This window comes from Rhincodon typus, chromosome 20, assembly GCF_021869965.1.
Source record: "Rhincodon typus isolate 14 chromosome 20, sRhiTyp1.1, whole genome shotgun sequence".
NCBI lineage: Eukaryota > Metazoa > Chordata > Chondrichthyes > Orectolobiformes > Rhincodontidae > Rhincodon > Rhincodon typus.
The window spans coordinates 28,837,968-28,856,598 of NC_063351.1; the positions used below are offsets into that span (position 1 = coordinate 28,837,968).

The 18,631-nt window shown below is 36.1% G+C and overlaps 1 protein-coding gene across 3 annotated transcripts in view; it reads right to left on the bottom strand.

Annotated features, from left to right (window-relative positions):
* Positions 1-2,437: 2,437 nt before the first annotated feature.
* plekha1b (pleckstrin homology domain containing, family A (phosphoinositide binding specific) member 1b) overlaps positions 2,438-18,631 on the bottom strand; it is a 58,854-nt gene continuing 42,660 nt past the window's right edge. The window contains exons 10-13 of one of the 3 annotated variants that reach the window (XM_048608838.1): positions 14,857-14,920; positions 11,880-11,966; positions 10,863-10,903; positions 2,438-5,725 (exon numbers count right to left, since the gene is read on the bottom strand). In XM_048608838.1, coding sequence (XP_048464795.1) covers positions 5,506-5,725; positions 10,863-10,903; positions 11,880-11,966; positions 14,857-14,920 — 412 coding nt within the window. In that variant the 3' untranslated portion in view covers positions 2,438-5,505. Of the gene's footprint in view, positions 5,726-10,832; positions 10,904-11,879; positions 11,967-14,856; positions 14,921-18,631 lie in introns of all 3 variants that reach the window. The other 2 variants (XM_048608837.1, XM_048608836.1) reach the window with 2 other exon arrangements.

An 18,631-nucleotide genomic window follows, 5' to 3' on the forward strand; every position in this document is an offset into this window, starting at 1 on the left:
ACACCTACCCCACCCCACCTCTATCCCAGGCCCAAGAAAACCTTCCACATTAGCGGATGTGCAGGTGAACATCTGTTTAATGTGGTATATTGTATCCGCTGTTCCCGATATGGCCTTCTCTACAACGGGGAAACCAAGCGAAGGCTTGGGGACCGCTTTTTGGAGCGCCTACACTCGGTTCACGACAAACAACACCACCTCCCAGTCGCGAACCACTTCAACTGCCCCTCCCACTCCTTGGACAACATGTCCATCCTGGGCCTCCTCCATTGCCACGACACCACCCGAAGGCTGGAGGAACAGCACCTCCTATTCCGCCTGGGAACCCTGCAGCCCAATGGTCTCAATTTGGACTTTACAAGCTTCAAAATCTCCCCACCCCCAACCTCATCCCAACACCAGCCTATCTCGTCCCCACCTCCTTAACCTGTCCGTCTTGTCTCCCACCTATCCGTTCCTCCCACCTCACTGACCAACCCCCACCCCCACTTCCTACCTACACTCACCTGTACTGGCTTCATCCCCACCTCCTTGACCTATCTGCTCCTCTATCCACCTCTATCATCGCCTCCCCCTCCCTCTATTTATTTCAGAGCCTCCTTCCCCTCTGCTATTTCTGAAGAAGGGTCCAGGCCCGAAACGTTAGCTTTCCTGCTCCTCTGATGCTGCCTGGCCTGCTGCGTTCATTCAATGTTGTTGAATTCGCAAAATCATGGCCATAGTTACATGAAAAGTTGCATGGATACAAGCTTACCTTGGGTTAAGCTTCATGTAAAGGTAATGGATTTCCAGGTATACTACAGAAATAAACTAAAAGTACATGAAAATCCAAAAGACAAATTTGCTACAGATGAAGTGTTTTTTTGGGTCTCAAGTGATACTCCCTTAAAAAACTTGGCACCTTTGACATTTATTTTTATTCATTTGTGGGATGTGGGTGTCGCCAGCTGGTCAGCATATATTGCTGGTCCCTAGATGCCCTTGAGGGGGTGGTGGTGAGCTGATATTATCCATACATTGTGAAGTCTACTTTAATTCTGTTTTAAGATAAAAATAATTTAGGGTAGACTTATACAGCAAGGAAACAGACTCTTCAGTCCAACTCATCCATGGTGACCAGATAAAATAGACTCCATTACAATTTTATAGATCCAGTTTCCTTACTGTGGTTTATCGCAATGAAATCCTGTATAAATGTGGATTCTAAAATACTGTTTTATTCATCCTAATTTGTTGAACACAGCAGAATTCTCAGGTTCTATTTACCAATGATAAACATCTACATATTAATTAAAGGTGGTCAAGAAACATTAACAAGGAGCCAGCAAATCCATCTTGATATGGGTTAGATTTGTGCATACTCTCATAATACTCAGAAGTTCGCACTGCATGGAGGAATCTGCTATCGTGCAAAACAGACCAGCTTTGGTTTATTGTAATAGACTCCATACCAAGCTGACAGTAAATAACTTTCAATGTGATGCACATTTACTGACAGATTCCTTGAATATTTCTATAATTAAACTTCTTAACCCTTAAATGAGCTCCACCTAGTGATTGACATTGTGTGCATGCACACTGTAAGGTCATCATTTTCTTAATGATATGCATTTGCCACACACTAACTAAAGGCTAGCTCAGCTAGGTTTGTCAAAAAAAACCACATGCTTAGTACAACATATACAGTATATAGATGGTATCACTTAATCCTCATCCTGATTTCACAGGAAATCAAAGCAGATGCTCCATTGCACCAACTCATTTAGACGTAAACCAATAGTTTAGTGAGGTTGTAGGGCCTACATAAACAACTGGAAAAAGTCATGACGTGGATGTCATTCTCCAGGTAACATAGAAAAAACCCAAGCAATCAATTCAGGAGGGAGAAGTTTCCAGTAGGTGAAGTCTTAACACCATCTGGCCTGATATATTGCTAAAGATTTTATACTTCACATATCAAGACAACATGAATGGAAGCTTATTTCACAAAGAAATTTTGTAAATATCTCCATCTGAAATCTAATCAAGGCATGCCCTGTCTGTAACCATAGAACAAGGTTTTTAATCTGTGTCTTGCTTTCTTCCTTGGAAAATGCACCTAACATTCACTTAACTGCTCATTATTTGGTCACTTGCTTGCCATGTATTTGTCTCCTATGATGCAAAGGATGCAAAAACCTTCGAAAAAAGACAGTTAAATAATCCAAAAGCATTCTGAAAATGGGCTGTCAGAAACTCAAACATTCAGGGTATTTAATTCTTGTGCAAATTTATATAATAATAAATGGCTAAGGAAGCAACATTTTCCATGTTCCAAACAGTAATTGATTGAAACAAGTATGGGAAAGGCCTTTGCAACATGCGGGGTTGATGTGCACAAAGAATGCTTAATTGTGGAGTACTTCCAAACATCTGATTGAGAAAGGCAGCAAAGATATAAAAATCATCACATGGTTCTTTATTGTCTTAGATGAACAAACATCATTCAGGTCAAACCATACATAACCGTCAAAAATAATTTAAACATTTTTATAGAATTATATAAAAAGTTCAGCAAAGATAAATAAAAGCTTCTGTTAGCAGACTAATACACATTTTTTCAACTCAACAATTTAGATATTTTCAGTTCACCAGTAGTTAAATATAGTCCCCCACAATAGTGTAAATGTAAATCAAGGCTTTCACCCAATTCATATATTTGCAAAGAATATTTTCAATAAACAGCAGTAGCACATGCGATTTCAGAAGCGGTACCTGTGCCAATAAGCTTAGCAAATTTACAATTACAAAAATAAAATATTGAACTAAATATATCAAGATTTTACAGGTTTGACAGGTAATTTCTCCCACAGGTTTTTCAAATATTTTGAGTCATACACAGTACATTTCCTAACGTGGAAAAAAGAAACTCAGCTAAGAAATCACGTATCTATATTTTTCAATTGAGTTATTCCTTTTTGGTGGAAAAATTGGGGTTTAAAACTACTTATTTTTCAGTATCACAGTGAAAACACATAGGAGAAAGCATCTTTAGTGTATTCAAAATGTAATGTCAGAAGCACACCCGTTCTCAGTTTAAAAAGAATGTCATTTGTGAAATTTTAACAGTGCTACAAGTTTTGATGACTCTTTTTGACAAAACAATTATACAGGCAAGCAGTTGAGACTTTTTTATTCTGCAACACAAACTTCAACTGACCATTAACAGAAAATATTTTTAACTGGTATAGAGACAAAACTAAATCAAGCCAAAGCCCAACATAAAATGCATTTTATTTTGGCAAAACAAACTTAAGGATGAGCAAACTCAAAACTAAGGCATGTTTGAATAAAAAAACCCAAGACAAAAAACAAAATAAAGCTGCTGCATTTGAAACTATCCATGTCAGTACTTTGTTTTTCCTCAAGTGTCATAACATCACAGTTATCAAAACAATTAAGCCAACTCTTTGAATTAGGAAAAATCTAAATGTATAGAGATCCTCCACTATCAATTACTCTTTAGACATATCTTTCAAACAATTTAGTTCTATTACTTACTTTGTTTAAAAACTATAGTAACTAAATTGCAGCCAATTGTAGTATTAAAATTATTAAAGCTACCATTATTTATCAAAATACACTAGAAAATTATGTGATTGATGTAAAAGAACATTGCAGGAGAAGGTCCAACAATGTCTCATTTTCAAGAGCAACATTAAAAAGTACCCTCCACAAATTTTCATCATTTTTAAAGTTACAGTTAGTCAACCTTCCACCAGGTTTGCCACCTTCCCAACAAGTTTCAAGCTGGATTCCTAAAAAATAACGTTTCTTAGCTCAGCCTGGGTATCCAAGACTCTGCCTGCTCATCACAGGAAGTGGTGGTAGTGGAAGGCAAATTAGAAAATAATCACATTTCAGCACCCAAGCCTCAACACATTGCAACAATAATGACCCCAAATTCTTGACAAACTATTTTTACATAAGTGCACTGGGATAAGTCATTGGAGGACCATGCAAAGGATTCAGCTGTGCTATTTAAAAGGACAGGGGTTACATCAATTAATTCCTGAACAGATTGCTCATTTATATTAGGCACAAAAAAGACAGGTAAGAAACAGATGGCATATTTAGGGGAATGAAGTACATAAACAAAGCTAATTTTCCATACAGAATAATGAAAATTAATGCCAACTTTTAAAAGGTATGAATATGGATACACTATTTGTGAAATAAATACTTTAAACCAAATATTTTGATGGAAAATAAGTATATCCTATAAGGTACAAACTGCAGAAATACTACAGGTTTAGTAAGTGTGAAATTTCTATACATACTAATAAAATAGGATTGAGCAGATGCAGTGTATTTCATCTCTACAAATAACATGGCATTTTCACCATAAATTAAAATTATTATTATGGACTCAACCCTTGTATAATGGTCCCCTCTACATTCATATTCAGACCAAAGAGTCCTTTCAAGACTTTACAGCTATTCAAGTTTCACTTCAAAGCTTTCACCAATTAAGATGGGCGTTCTCAAAGGGAGGGAAAATCTCATGCCCAAATGAGCCGAAATATATTTGGTGGACACATATTTGAGAAATGCATCTGCATATTTATCCTGTGTACATAATTATGTATAGTTAAAAATCTCAAGATTTAAGGTTCTGATTACACACAGTGACATTATCAAAACCCTCCAGTAACTTCTGCAGTTCACAATTAGTGAAATATATATTGCACAGGAAACCATTAAAAGATCCATAATATTCTAATAGTTTAAACTTGAATTATATCAAAACAATTACATTTACTACTTCCTCCAGTAATTGAGAATTCAAAAGGTTAAAAGCTCAAGAAATTAAAAATGTAACATTATACAATATAGATCAAATATTGATACATAAACAACCTGTATCCAGAGATTAAAGACAGGCACTTTAAGCAGTATGGGATTTTGGTGCATTAAGACACATACAGGCCACAAGAGAAGGATCATACACAGTACAACCTGAAGCTGTCAATGCTGAGCAAAGCAAAGTTTAATATTTTCACAAGGAAACTCTTATTGTTCTGAAAATATAAAAGACTAACCTGTACATTTAGTGACAAGGTGCAATATCTTTGGGACCACAATGGTACACCACACTGTTCTTTAGGCACAAACAAAGTTGTTTTTTGAAAAAGTAGGCAGATAACTGAATACTAAATCGATTCATATCCATAAATGCCACATTATGGAATCTGCTAGAGAGAGGTCAGCAGATGAACTTCACTACGCAGACTAATGAGGTGAATTTAGAAGCAAAGTTTTGAATGCGAGAAGAAGATAATTCTCTTCCTGTCTGATCTACTCCCATTAGAGATCTCAAACAAACAGATTTGGATGACAGCGCTTTTACCTTCAAGTTCTACCTTTAAATGTCACTGACAGGAAGACTGACATCATCCAGATCCAATGGAGCAGAATAACTTTCCGGCATGCCATTTTTACCTTGAAGGACTGAGTCTTCCTTTATCATTTTGGCAGCTGGTTTTCGGGTAGAGACAATCGGGATCTTGTGCTGCCCTGGCTGAGCCATGGTAGAAGACTTGTGAAGTCCTCGCTTCTCCTCGTTATGTTGGGGATTGTGGTCTGCAGTGCTGCTGGCGGAGGCAACGAGGGGATTATAGCTGGCTGGTGTTTTTGAGGAAGATGAGACAGTACAGGATTCTGTTGTGGAATTGTCAGAAGGCTCCTGTAAAGAGGATTGTTGGTCAACACAAGGTCATTAGTGGCATGTCAGTATTTCAGAGTCAGATTTTACTCTCTGTAAAACAAAAGCAGAAAAAAAAACCACAAAGCAAAGCATCAGCAAAGATGTTAGGAAGCATATGTGCTGTAAAAAGGAGAAGCAAAGCATTTTAGCCAGCAAGAGAGAGGACCAGTGCCTGTAACGCAAGTGAAAGAATAAGCCAGAGGGTACACAGAGTTGTATATGCTAAAATAAAGTCATCGATTGACTGTCTAAAAAGCCAGGATCCCCCAAATTTCTGTTGAACAGGGTTACTAATTTTGTAAAATTAGTGGCATACCATGCGATTCACACCTTTCACCTGACCCGTCAAAATGGTTCAGAGATTTCTCAAAATTTGTGCAAAATGTAACCAAATCAAAAATACACATTTTCTGTAATCTGGTATTGATTTTTACTGTCATGCATAAAAGGGACAAAAGGATGAAATGTTTCATTCAGTGAAAATAAAATCTTTAGTTAATTTTGTTACAATAGCTGTTTTATTATCACTAATCATTATTTTCAAACTATTTTCTTGTTTGTCGGATATTCAGAGGCACGTCACTGAATTTAATATGGGAGGGGTCCCTGATTGTGAACAGTCTTATTTACAAATGCAATCCCAACAGCAATGCGTTAATACTAATTTTAAAGATCTGACTTGCGTATAAATTGACTTATGAATAGACTTAAGAATGGAGCCCGTTTGTTTAATTGAACCTTCAAAAGAAAGTCAGAAACAAAAACAGAAATTGCTGGAAAAGCTCAGCAGGTCTGGCAGCATCTCTGAAAAGAAATCTGAGTTAACGTTTTGGGTCCGGTGACCTTTCCTCATTTGGACTTCTGTAGTTGAGGAGGGATAAAATAAATTGTTATACAAGAATAATGGGCCAAAATTCACACAGGAATGAAACTAACAGGGTTCACTGTTAGTCAGACTTAGTATTTTATTTACTTTTGGACAAGTTGCAGCAAGTGCAAGTCGAGGCAAAGTGGGTATCTGAGTCCCAAGTCAACAGGACAATAAATTTATTAACCGATTAAATTGTGCAAGTTCATTCCTTTTTGTTTTTAAATTAAGTAATTTGCTTGCAATATTAATGAAAAGAAAAACATTTGCTTCAGCCACATACAGCGTTGATTGTGAAATTGATAGTACAAGGACTCAGAAAGAAGAATGGTGCATTGAATGGAAAATCAAATACTTGAAGGAGAGGAGGGCTAATTGAGAGAAAATGGGGAAATAAAACAATGAAAAACTTTAAAAAATTTAAACTGTTGAAATTTCTAGTATCAAATAACGTGATATTTGTAACAGCTAATTTTGTGTCAGTGAATTTGATTGGTAGTAATTAATACACATTAAAAATGAAAAGGCCAATGCTTAGAGAATTGGAGATCTGTTCCACCTGGCTACAAGACTTGGTTACTATGGGTATCCGGAGGTCCAAGTGTTGCTGAGCCAGAGAATGTACTCATTGTGAAAACAAAAGAAAGAGCAAATAGGCAGACTTTGTTTTCAAGACTTTGTGCTGAAAGAGAAGATTTAGAGACAGATAAAAGGTCTAGTGTTCTCTGGGATCTACCAAGCAGAAATGCAGGAGGAAAGACAGCTTCTGGTCAAAGAAATGATTGCTTAGATTGTCATGGGAATCTGGAGAGATTGGTGTGCTTGGATGCCTTGCAATGTAGGGGGATAGTGGTGAGAATGGTGGGCTTAGTCAGTTCAGGAATTTTCTGGTAATTGAGGTAATTGATGATCAATCGACATGACAGCTCAGCAAAATCAAAAATTGTGATCACATTGGAAACTGGGAGTAATGTTCTACTACCTTCTGTAAAAACTCCAATTCTGCAGATAGTAAACAGTGAAATATGGATGGGGAGAGGTTTTCAGTTGGGAATATCTTTCCTGCAGTATTAGTTGCCTACTAAGTATTGTTGTTAGTTGGTTCTGATGACAAGTCTTAAAATAATAAATTTTGTCATGTAATTCACTTCAGTTAGTCATTGGGCATTCATTCTCTGGGGATCTTTAACAATTTGCTGAGCAACGGAATCTCAAGTTACATTCAACCTTCTCGAACAAGGAAGGGATTTGAAAACAAATAATAAAGATCAGTAAACTTTGTATGACTCCTGGGCATACTTCAAATTGCCAAAATATCTAAGCATGTAAAAGCATTCTCTGGGGATCAGGGGAGCATGTTTCAAGGAACAGTCCAAGATGCAAGATCCAAAGTAGACTAGCATGAAAAATCAACTCATGAATTCAACAACCATGAATGAATCTGATAAATAATACACCAAAGACAGGAATGCTTGATTATCGACGCACATGGCTCAGAACAATGCTGAAGTAAATTATTCAAAAGCAATATAGAGTACTAAAATTCATTTGGATGGGTTACAGCAAACTGAGACTATTTAGATGCAACTTAATTGCTTGATATCAAGTAACAAGCTAACTGAGGTACATTTTACAACTGTTGCAGTTAAAACTTTCTGAATAAACAAAAGTTTAATTTTCATATTTACTCATTCATGAACTCAGTTCATGTATCATTTATGCTTGGGGTTCTGAGTGTTTTCTTTAAAAAACAACCTTCTCCAAGTACATTTTATTATCCAAAATATCTCCTGAAATACACGTGTTGTTCTGGACATAGATGTTGAGAATCTGATTGATATTTAAAATATTTTACTCAAGTATCAAGGCAAATTTGAAGTGATATCAGCCTAATGTCTTTGTTACTTTCTATAAATCAATGGTGTATGCATTTCACAGGAATTCAGCTAAATTGCCTCTTTATTTAAGAGGATTCATTTTGATGAATCTTATCATACCAGGTTGACAGGCACAGATGAAACTCTAGTATCTGTGATCCATTACTGACTATTAATTGTTTATATAAGCACTAAAACTATGAACGTAAAATACTTTAGTCCCAAGCACAGAGGAAAAAAAATTACAGTTCACGAGACACTTGTGGGTAATGGCAATTACACTAAAATATATATCAGAATATATTTAACTATTATGTAAATGCCAACCACACATTCACAAATACACACACAAACAGTTAAACATCTCTTGTATTTAAAAATTTTTGCAAATCATCAATTACTAAAATGCATAAATCCTATGCAAGTATTCAAAAAAACAAGCAAAAGAAAGATAGTTTCAAATTCAAAACAGACTGATGAATCAATACGCTAAGGAAATCGAAAATAGTGCAACATCAATTCACCCAGAAATCGCCTAATTAATATGTTGATCAGATAAAGCAAAGAAAACCTTAAGCAGCTAATTTTTTTAAAAATAAAACTTGCCTTTGCAGACTATGCTCTAAAAAACACATCTACTAACTGGGTGTTTTGGTAAAATATCAGAACCAACATTCAGAAAAATACACCCATCTAAATTACCATATTTGCACTAAATTATATACATCAAGAATGAAGATTACAAAATCTCGTTCAACTATGTCAACTATTTTAAAAAGTAAAAGCTAATTCTAGCAGGAAAACAAAACGCACTTAGGGCCTTCCTTTAGACCACAAAAAGACACCTTTGTTCTTGTCTATTTTGAGACTATTTTCATAAAGCACATGTGTACCATTTCTGCAAAATTTGTTTCAAACAATTCATAAAGCATGCAAAAATTTAGTGAAAGTGGCATGAAGAGTCTTCACAGTATGTATTACAATGTACGTAATGGTCTTTGGATCTGTTAAATATTAACTGTTAAATTGCCCTGTCACTATCCTGAAGTCTGATGCAACAATGTCAGACAGCTGAGAAATGGAAACAAAAACAAATCAAATATTTTGCACATTAAATGAATAAACTCAGAAAAACTAAACTCAGAAAAATCAAGTTGTACTACACACTCTCCTGAAATAAGCATCTGAATCAAACAAAATAGGCAGATCTAACCAAACAAAAATTCTACACAAAGTAGAAGTCAAATTTATGCCTTCTTATATATAAAGATTTTACATTTCACACATATACAATCACACAGAAGTATGCTCATGCAATGCAGTTCCACCACAATGATCTCATGCCTCAAATTCATACATCCCAGAACACATTTAACATGCAAAGACAAGAATATAAATAGTACTTAAGGTCAGTAATCAATTTGTTACAAGGATTGTTAACAAAGCATTAATATATGGCCTGTGCTATTGCAAAGGTAAAAGATCAGCTGTGCCATAAATAAAAATGAGGAAATATGAACTCTCATGCAAATTAATCAAAATGGCAACACACCATGGAGGATTACAGGTGAAGGAATATCTGAAGCTTTTTTCTTGAAGATTGTGGTGTTCCAATAAAGAGGACTATCATTTTTGTTTGATTCTATAAATATTGTGAAGGAGCTCAAACAACCAATTGTGGATAGTTTTTAACGGCTGCTCACTTTGATAAATTTGTTTTAACTTGCAAACTATAGAATGGTTTTCTTTTTTCTATATTTCTCTATCATTTAACATCTCCCCTCCGTCGTGATTACTGCACCTACACACAAACATTGCTAAGTCACAAAGGCATTACATCATAAAAAAAGTTCAGATTATATTTTTCTAGTTTTTCTCCCCCCTTTTTTATTGGATGGAACACTCTTCCATTACACAGAGCTCTGTATAGGGCTCCCGTCAGTACACTGAAATGAACTGTAGTCATATTACCAACCCTATAACTATGTGGTAGTACAGCTTTGCTTGCCCACAAGACTATAATATTATGAGTTTCTACTTAAATTTGATGGCATATTCCTAATTCTACTTGTGGCACATGCTCGGAATGAATCACCATAAAAGAAGTGAATTACCTGGATTTAAAATCATCAAGAAATGTTTTAATTAATTGGCAGAAGTAAGGAGAAAGTGGATAAAAGTATTAGTTTAAATTTCTTATCATTAATCAGCAACTGAATGAATGGTTTGAATGTTCACTATTTTATGTCAGCCACAAGACAAAATTGCTTCAAGCACATTCATCAATTACTAGATTCTAATCCTCCTTAAAAAGACTTGCTTTACATGAGAGCTCACATACGTGCTGCATTCACCAGTTCTTGATGTATACCTCTGTATACAAGGATTCGACAGCCTTCTGGCTTGCCGCATCTGGAAGAACACAGTGCAAAGCTCAGATTAGAGTACCCTAAACTCACATAAAGAGAGCAGAGAGATAGTAGAAAACACAGTCATAGACTTGCATATTAAGATATATCTTTGAAAGCCAATCAAATCAACATATTTCCGAGTTGCAAACTTGTAAATTTTCACAATTAATCTAATAGTATTTTTTACGTTTTGCACTTTTTTTTACATTGTAGTATTTCTTTTAGAATCTGGAAACAATAGAGACTTATGACTGTGTAATCTCGAGGGGAAAGTAAAACCAGGAAAGCTACCTTGAATAAAGAAATAATAGGAAGAAATACTGTAATCCATGTGCAGCATAGTTTGTTTGTAGAAAACAAACTTGCAAAAGCAACTTCAACCACTTGAGCTTTTCTGGCACAACATTCAATGTTAAACTTGTGTAAACTGACGCTGCCAGTTTGGAAGATATAACGCATGCTAGAACAAACACACTCAATCACAGTTACGTTTGATGTGTCCATGTGACAGAAGCCACTATTTAAGATATTAGTAAAAACGCCCCTGGCATAAAGTAAACTCACATTCAAACTTTCTCTAGCCATTCTTATGTCTTGCATTTTCCATTTTACACAAATTTTTATTTTACTAGCAATCACATCCTCCTGTGAGCATCTAATTTTTGTTTATTTTAATATGTCTGATTAGAAATTTTTAATTTATTACATAAAGAAAGATAAAGGATGCAATGAATCAGAAAGTACAGAAAAAGAACGCTACATATTATTGATAAATAGAACTAGGTATAATAGAAACGAAGAAATGTTTCTAATAACTACTGGGCGGGGGGTTTGGACAGAGAAGATTAAGGAAAGCCACCTTGAAGTTAATTTTTCTATCATTCACTATATAAAAATTTATATCGTTCATGTGCGTGATTGTTATCTTGTAATGTTAGAGATTGCAAGCATCTGCGCAAAATAATATAAAGACATACAGAAGCTGATCTTCCAGGGCCTCGCTGTGCCACTATTGCCCCAGATATTGCCTTGATCCAGTTGTGCATATCTTCAGGACTGTCAGTCTAAAAAAATGAGAATCACAACAGACTTTAAGCAAAAAATGTACGCATTTATACTGTATTGTGAGCAGAATACCACACTGCACGTTCACGATTTAACCAACATAAACCATTCAATAGCTGGCATTTGCTTCCAAACTAGAGACTACATTATGCTTGTATTCAGGGTTAATTATCCAGTGACACACACTGGCCTTAGCTATTAAATGGAAGTTTTCCAATTTTAGTAAATTATTAGCTGAAAGCCAGATATAATGTACAAACAGTCCCAGCTAAGGTATTTGGGTATTACCACATTTCAGGATAATTTAAGTATATATCCAGGAAGGGTTAGGAATAAAGGTTTTAGCAGCCTGCTTTACAAAATAAAAGAGAGTTCTAAGTGAGCAAGATGTTCACTAGCAGTGATGTTTCTCAGACTGTAAAAGCAACTGATTAAGACTGCCAGAATAAATTAAAAGTACCTCGTACCAATTCCATGACAACGCTATCAGCCCTTTTCTGATGCTAAATGGCAAGTAACATGGTAGGGAAATTTCTGAAATGGAATACTGAACGGCTGTCAGGTTATAAAGATTGCAGGAAAGTTGGAGTGCAATGGAGAACAGTCAAAAGTTACCTCGTTTCAATTAAGATCACCCTATGATGCCAAAAATGCAGTTCTTAATTATTTTGTAATGAAATGAAGCTAATCATAAACTACTGCTCTGTATATTTATCTTCCTTTTAAATAAAGCTGTGAATTGCATCATCTCACCTAGCTTTGGACTCTACCTTTGGAGAAGCTGAAGAAATACAAATAGGAAAGTCAAAAACCCAGGATAAACTGTCAAACAAATTCATAGTGTGTACTATGAATTCCCACAGATGTAAAATGTTCAGACTACTATGTGAGCAATTCGCACTAAACTGAAATGGCTCAAACTCATTACATTATATTGAACTGCAAAAAATAATAGTTTGGGGGTGAACTTAGTAAGCAATAAAAACTTGTACGTCATGGTCTGTTTCTTGCTACTCTCATGGCATAGATTGTCTTGGGGTGATGGAAGGGAGCAGAGTCTGAAAAATTGCTTCTTCAAATGGCACAGTAAGAGCTACAGGATCTTCTGTTGACGGAAATGAAAAAATCTGGTTTTGCTCAGCTGCGTAATGGGTAATTACATTATCAGCTGTTGAAACTGATCATATTGGCCAAATATATTTACCATGCCTAAATGTAACTAAATGCCCAGTCCTTTCTTATAAAAATAACAGAGCTATTACAAATCCAACTCTGTTATGCAAGAGCTACATCAAACTCAAACATCAACTGTTCCTCTCTTCATGGATGCTACCAGATCTGCTGAGTTTCTAGAGCATTTTCTGTTTTTATTCCAATTCTAACTACATTAGCAATTCAGATTTAAAAGTTTTCCTGGGTCCCATCTGTATGTACATTAATCGGAAAAGCCTAAGTCTGTGGGTCAATGACTAATAGTGAATATGAGCACAAGGCCCCACTGCACTGCCTGGGGCATATCAGTATAATCAGTCAGTATGTTTCTCTTGCCACAGATACTGCCAGATCTGACAGTTTTCTCCAGCAATTTTTGTTTTATTAAGATCTGTCATTTACAGTATTTTGCTTTTATTATAATCACTCTGAACATAATTTTCCTCAACTTCCAAAATACCATAAAAACATGATTTGAAGACGAATATGGCATTCATTGTATCTTTTAATGAATATGTCCTGAAAGAACAGGTCTGAAGATTTAGCACCTTCAGTCTAAGGTTAGGTACATGGTCATGATCATGATCATGTAGAGGCTATGGTAGAAGTCAAACAATTCAGTGATTGCATCATTGCACATATATTCACTAAGATTACTTAGCAAAACAAAATAAAAGTTCCCATTTGTGTAATGTTTCAGTTTTAAAACATTCAATGGATATAACTGTTCAGAAGAACCAGTTAATCTTCCAGATTTTTGGATCAACAGACAGAAAATGCATCACAATAAAGTGGTGGAGAAAGGATCTTGAATGTAGAAAATTGTTGCTGGAATAACTAATGATTGGTGGATGTAATGCTGGAATGGGTACAGCCAGCACCGTGTTGTGTGGTCTCAAAACACAAACTAGATAATGAGCTTCAATGTATATTCTATATATGTGAAAGCTGTTAAAAACTTAAAAACAGTATTCAAAACCTGCAGTTAATTAATAGTCTTAGAGTCAGAGTAAATACAGCTCAGAAAAAGGCCTTTTGGTCTAACCAGTGCACGCCGACCAAAATCCCAAACTAAACTAATCCCATCTGCCTGCACTTGGCCCATATCCCATGTACTTAACTAAATCTCTTTTAAACCTCTAAGGGCACTTCTCAACTTCCTACACTCGAGTGAAAAAAAAGAGAGTTCCAGCCTATCCTTATAATTCAACCTTCCATTCCCAGCAACATCCTGGGAAATCTCTTCTGAACCCTCATGTTGCGATGGTCCTTTCTTATCCCAAAGCCAATAACTGCTCTCACAAGAGCAGTGTATCAAACATCTTTTAGAAGTCCGTGTACACCACATCAACTGCTTTATTCTCATCAACCCTTGCTGTTACCTCTTCAATAACCTCCATCTTGTTAGAAACAATTTTTCCTTTACAAATCCATGCTGGGTCTTCCAAATTAACAAACATTTTTCTGTGTCATTATTAATTCTCTTCTTGAAGTAATAAAGTCAGGTAATATTACATGCAGCTTTAGATTACAGTTTCACCTTATGATAATGTGTTTTTTTCCCCCCAAAATTATATTTTACTTTCACCTGAAACATGTTTAAGCAAACTTTATATTCATACAAAAAGAAATATTTTATTTTTAACTTTTACGCAATGCGAGTAATCACTTACTTACCTGGACGTAAAATGTTCTAAAATTAGTAACTATCTCAAACAAGTTGTCACGCAACAGGATTTCTCTGTAACGGAAAAATATTGTTTTAAGTGATCAAGTATTATTTTTCTATCTATATCATTTAGATGAAAAGACAGTCAAATTGGCCTATTCTCATACACTTACCAACATCAGCTGATGCACAAGATGACTCATTACTACCTTCTCTTTGAGGCAAAATGTCCAAAGTACCCAGCTTCGCTAGTTCTGACAGCAATTGCAATTAAGAAATTCATACAAAACCCACATCATCCTACTGCCCCGCAATATATTTTTAAGCGTAAAAACACATTTTAAATTCAGTGAATTAAATCTGATCAATTTATAGCAGCTCTGAGGTGACCTCATATTGGCTTTTCACTTGCTAAACCTGTACACATAATTAGATGAAGCAAACACTGGTGGAATACAAAATAAAACCAAACTGATTTAAATACTCAGGTCTAGCAGCAGCTATGGAGAGAGAAACAGTGAATGTTTCAAATGGAATGTATCCCTGAGCCAGAACTGAAGCAAGAAAGAAATTTGATGGGTGTTAGGGATGGGGCATGGGGAGGTGCAGCAAGAACGAAAGTGAACATTTGGAGTAGGATAGAGGGCTGAAAAGACTAAATCAAACCATGTCATGGAACTAAAAGCAAAGAGATGGTAATAACTATCGATAAGAATAAACATATTTGTCCAGAGAGAGGGTACGAATGGCAGGATAATGAACAGCTCTGTTGAAAGAAAAAACAAAAAACAAAAAACAAAACACAAGATTCAGGCCAGCACAGCAAAGAAAAATCAAAATAGTCTGGCTCTTCAAGTTTGCATGGAGTGTCACTGGGACACTGCAGCAGCCAGGGGACTGAAATTTGAGTGGAGGAATTCTGCAAAGCAGTGACATGTTTGCATTTGGTCTCCGCATATTAGAGGAGACCAAATTATCAATATACTGGAAAATGAGTTAGAGGAGGGTGCCTGAAAAAAAGGATGCTCCATAATCCACAAAAAGACAGGTGTAACTAGTATCCAAAGCAACATCTTTTATATGAAGGGATTATGAACAATTTCTCTTCAATCAATTTGTCTGTGACAGAACAAGTTCAGCCAGGCGATGGAGGGTGCTGGTTGACAGATGTTGGTTGGACCTTTGTTCAAGGTGAAATTGAAAAGACCTGTTATGGACCAGACCAAACCCCCTCAAGAAGATAGCCTAGACTCTAACTATTTCATTTTTTAAAAGGCAAGTGCCAGACATGGTGTCCCAGGTACAATTCAATTGGTCAAACTACTCAGCTTTAAGCAAAACATGCTATTTCTTTCACTACAGTTAAAATACAGACAGACAATATTTTAAAAAATGGCTTAACTGTAACTCTATTGAAATACTTAACAAAATAGTATATCATTTAACCACTACTAATTAAGTGATCCAATGTAGCAGCAGCGAATAAACAACTTTGGCAAAGGCAAGTAGACAGGAAAACTTAAAAATATAAATCCAGCAACAAGGACAGAACATCAGCTTTTGCACAGAGAGAGATGTGGCTTCTTTCAAAATTCTATTTTCAACTGAAAAGTGCAAACCCTGGGTCTGTATTCTTGACTCCACCCATTCATGCTTCTTTTGTCTGCTTTCAAACAGAAACAAAGCTAGTTACATTGCTGGGCTCAGCAAACAGTTTAGTTCAAAGTTTACAACACTTCCTTTCAAAAGAAACATGACAGAACAAATCCTTCTTAAAGGCATGTCTCATAACAGACTGGAGACTGTCCTGGTGGGGGTTGGAGGTGTAGTGTGACTGAAGATCCACAGTCAAGAGGCAGCATTTAGGAAACAGTTGAAATAACAGCGTCAGAAGAGTCACAATAGACCACACAAGGGACTGGACAAGGTGAGAAAGAACTAGGATCAAGGTAGGCAGAAATTTGTTCAGTGAGACAGACACAGACTGAAACAATGAGCCCATCAGGACAATACTGTTCATGGATTTTAGAAAAATACAAGTGGGTTATTCTGAAATAACAGCGGGAGGAACACAGCAGACCAGGTAGCATCAGAGCAGGAAAGCCGACGTTTCGGGTCAGGACCCTTCTTCAGAAACGGCCATTCTTCAGCCCAGTTCTGAAGGGTCCTGACCTGAAACGTCAGCTTTCCTGCTCCTCTGATGCTGCCTGGCCTGCTCTGTTCCTTCAGCTACACACTTATCTTTGACTCCAGCATTGGCAGTTCTTACTATCTCTGAGTGGGTTATTCTGAGTTGGGAATATCAACCACAACATCTCATCCCTTTCCATATAATTGCAAGAGGTGTAACACTACACTCCCTCACTGTGCAAGGCCCCAATACTCCTTCCAGAAGAAGCAGCAATTTATTTGCACTTCTCCAATTCAGATTACCAGTTTTGGTATTCAAGACCCTTTTAGCTGTATATTGGACACAAACGCAGAGTTGGTGATTGCTTTACACACCATCACTATTCACTCTGCAAAAAATAACCCCAACATGTGGTTACTTGCCATTTTAATTCACCTTCTTGCTTTCATGCTCACATTTCTGATCCTGCTGTGCTGCATGTTCCAGTGAAACTCAAGAAATAGTATTTCACCTTCCAATTAAGCACTTTACAGCCTTCTGGACTCAATGCTGAGTTCAACAACTTCAGACCATGAACTCCACCCTCCATTTTGATTCAGTTTTATTGCTATGAGCTGGTCTAAATTTTGATTTTTCATTTTTGCCAACATTCTAGCCTGAATTTCTTTTAAAAACACATTTGTGTTTTCAGACAGAGGTGTTCATTATGCTACTACTCATACTCTTGTCAAAGTGCACTGCTTCTTTACTACAATCATTATCATTCCCATTGCCTTTTGTTCCATGATATCTTAGTCATTAATTCTCCTGCCTCTACATCCCACACCTTCCTTAATGTTCAAGTGCTCATCCTGCCTCTTCACCTTTTCAGCAGGATAAACACATCATATTTCGACTTTCCTTCAATTCTGAACAGGTACATTTGACATGAAATGTTAACTGTCTCTCTCACCACAGGTGCTACTAGACCAGCTAGGTATTTCCAGCACTTCGGTGTTACTTCAGATTTTCAGCATCCACACTACTTCACAGTTATCAGAGGTATGTAAATCTCTGGTCATCAACTAAAGAAAACAGTGCAGTTAGTGCATTGCCTTAAATCTTTCTTGGAATATTCCAGCTTGCACTTAACTCTATGTCAGATGTGAAGTTAGTCTTATGCTAGAAACTGAGATGTCTATAACTGAAAAATAAAACTTGAGACCAATACTTGCACATCAACACTGACTGAATGAAATGAATAACACCCTTATATAGCATCACACCTCAAATTCATGCAATATTAAGAAGCAAGAATATCAAGGCTTCTAGGCAATCAAAAATATCCATTCCATTTTAAGTAAAATGTTAAAATTGCATTGGATTATTGTACAATAACATATGGATTTGCTTAGGAAAAAAAATTTGTGTGGGGTGGGGGTGGAATTTGAATTAAAAAATTAAGACTATCAATGACAGAAGAATTAGGATTTACTTCCAAGCAAGGCCTCGCACAAGAGTGAACTGAATGAAGATCAAAAACATTGTTGCACTAATCAGGCATCGTGTGGTTGTGTTTTCTCTGCCAGTAATTTCCACATGAAGGTTGGACAATGAAGAATGGTTGAAATATTCTCCAAACAGAAAGAAAAACACAAAGGTAGATTTCTATT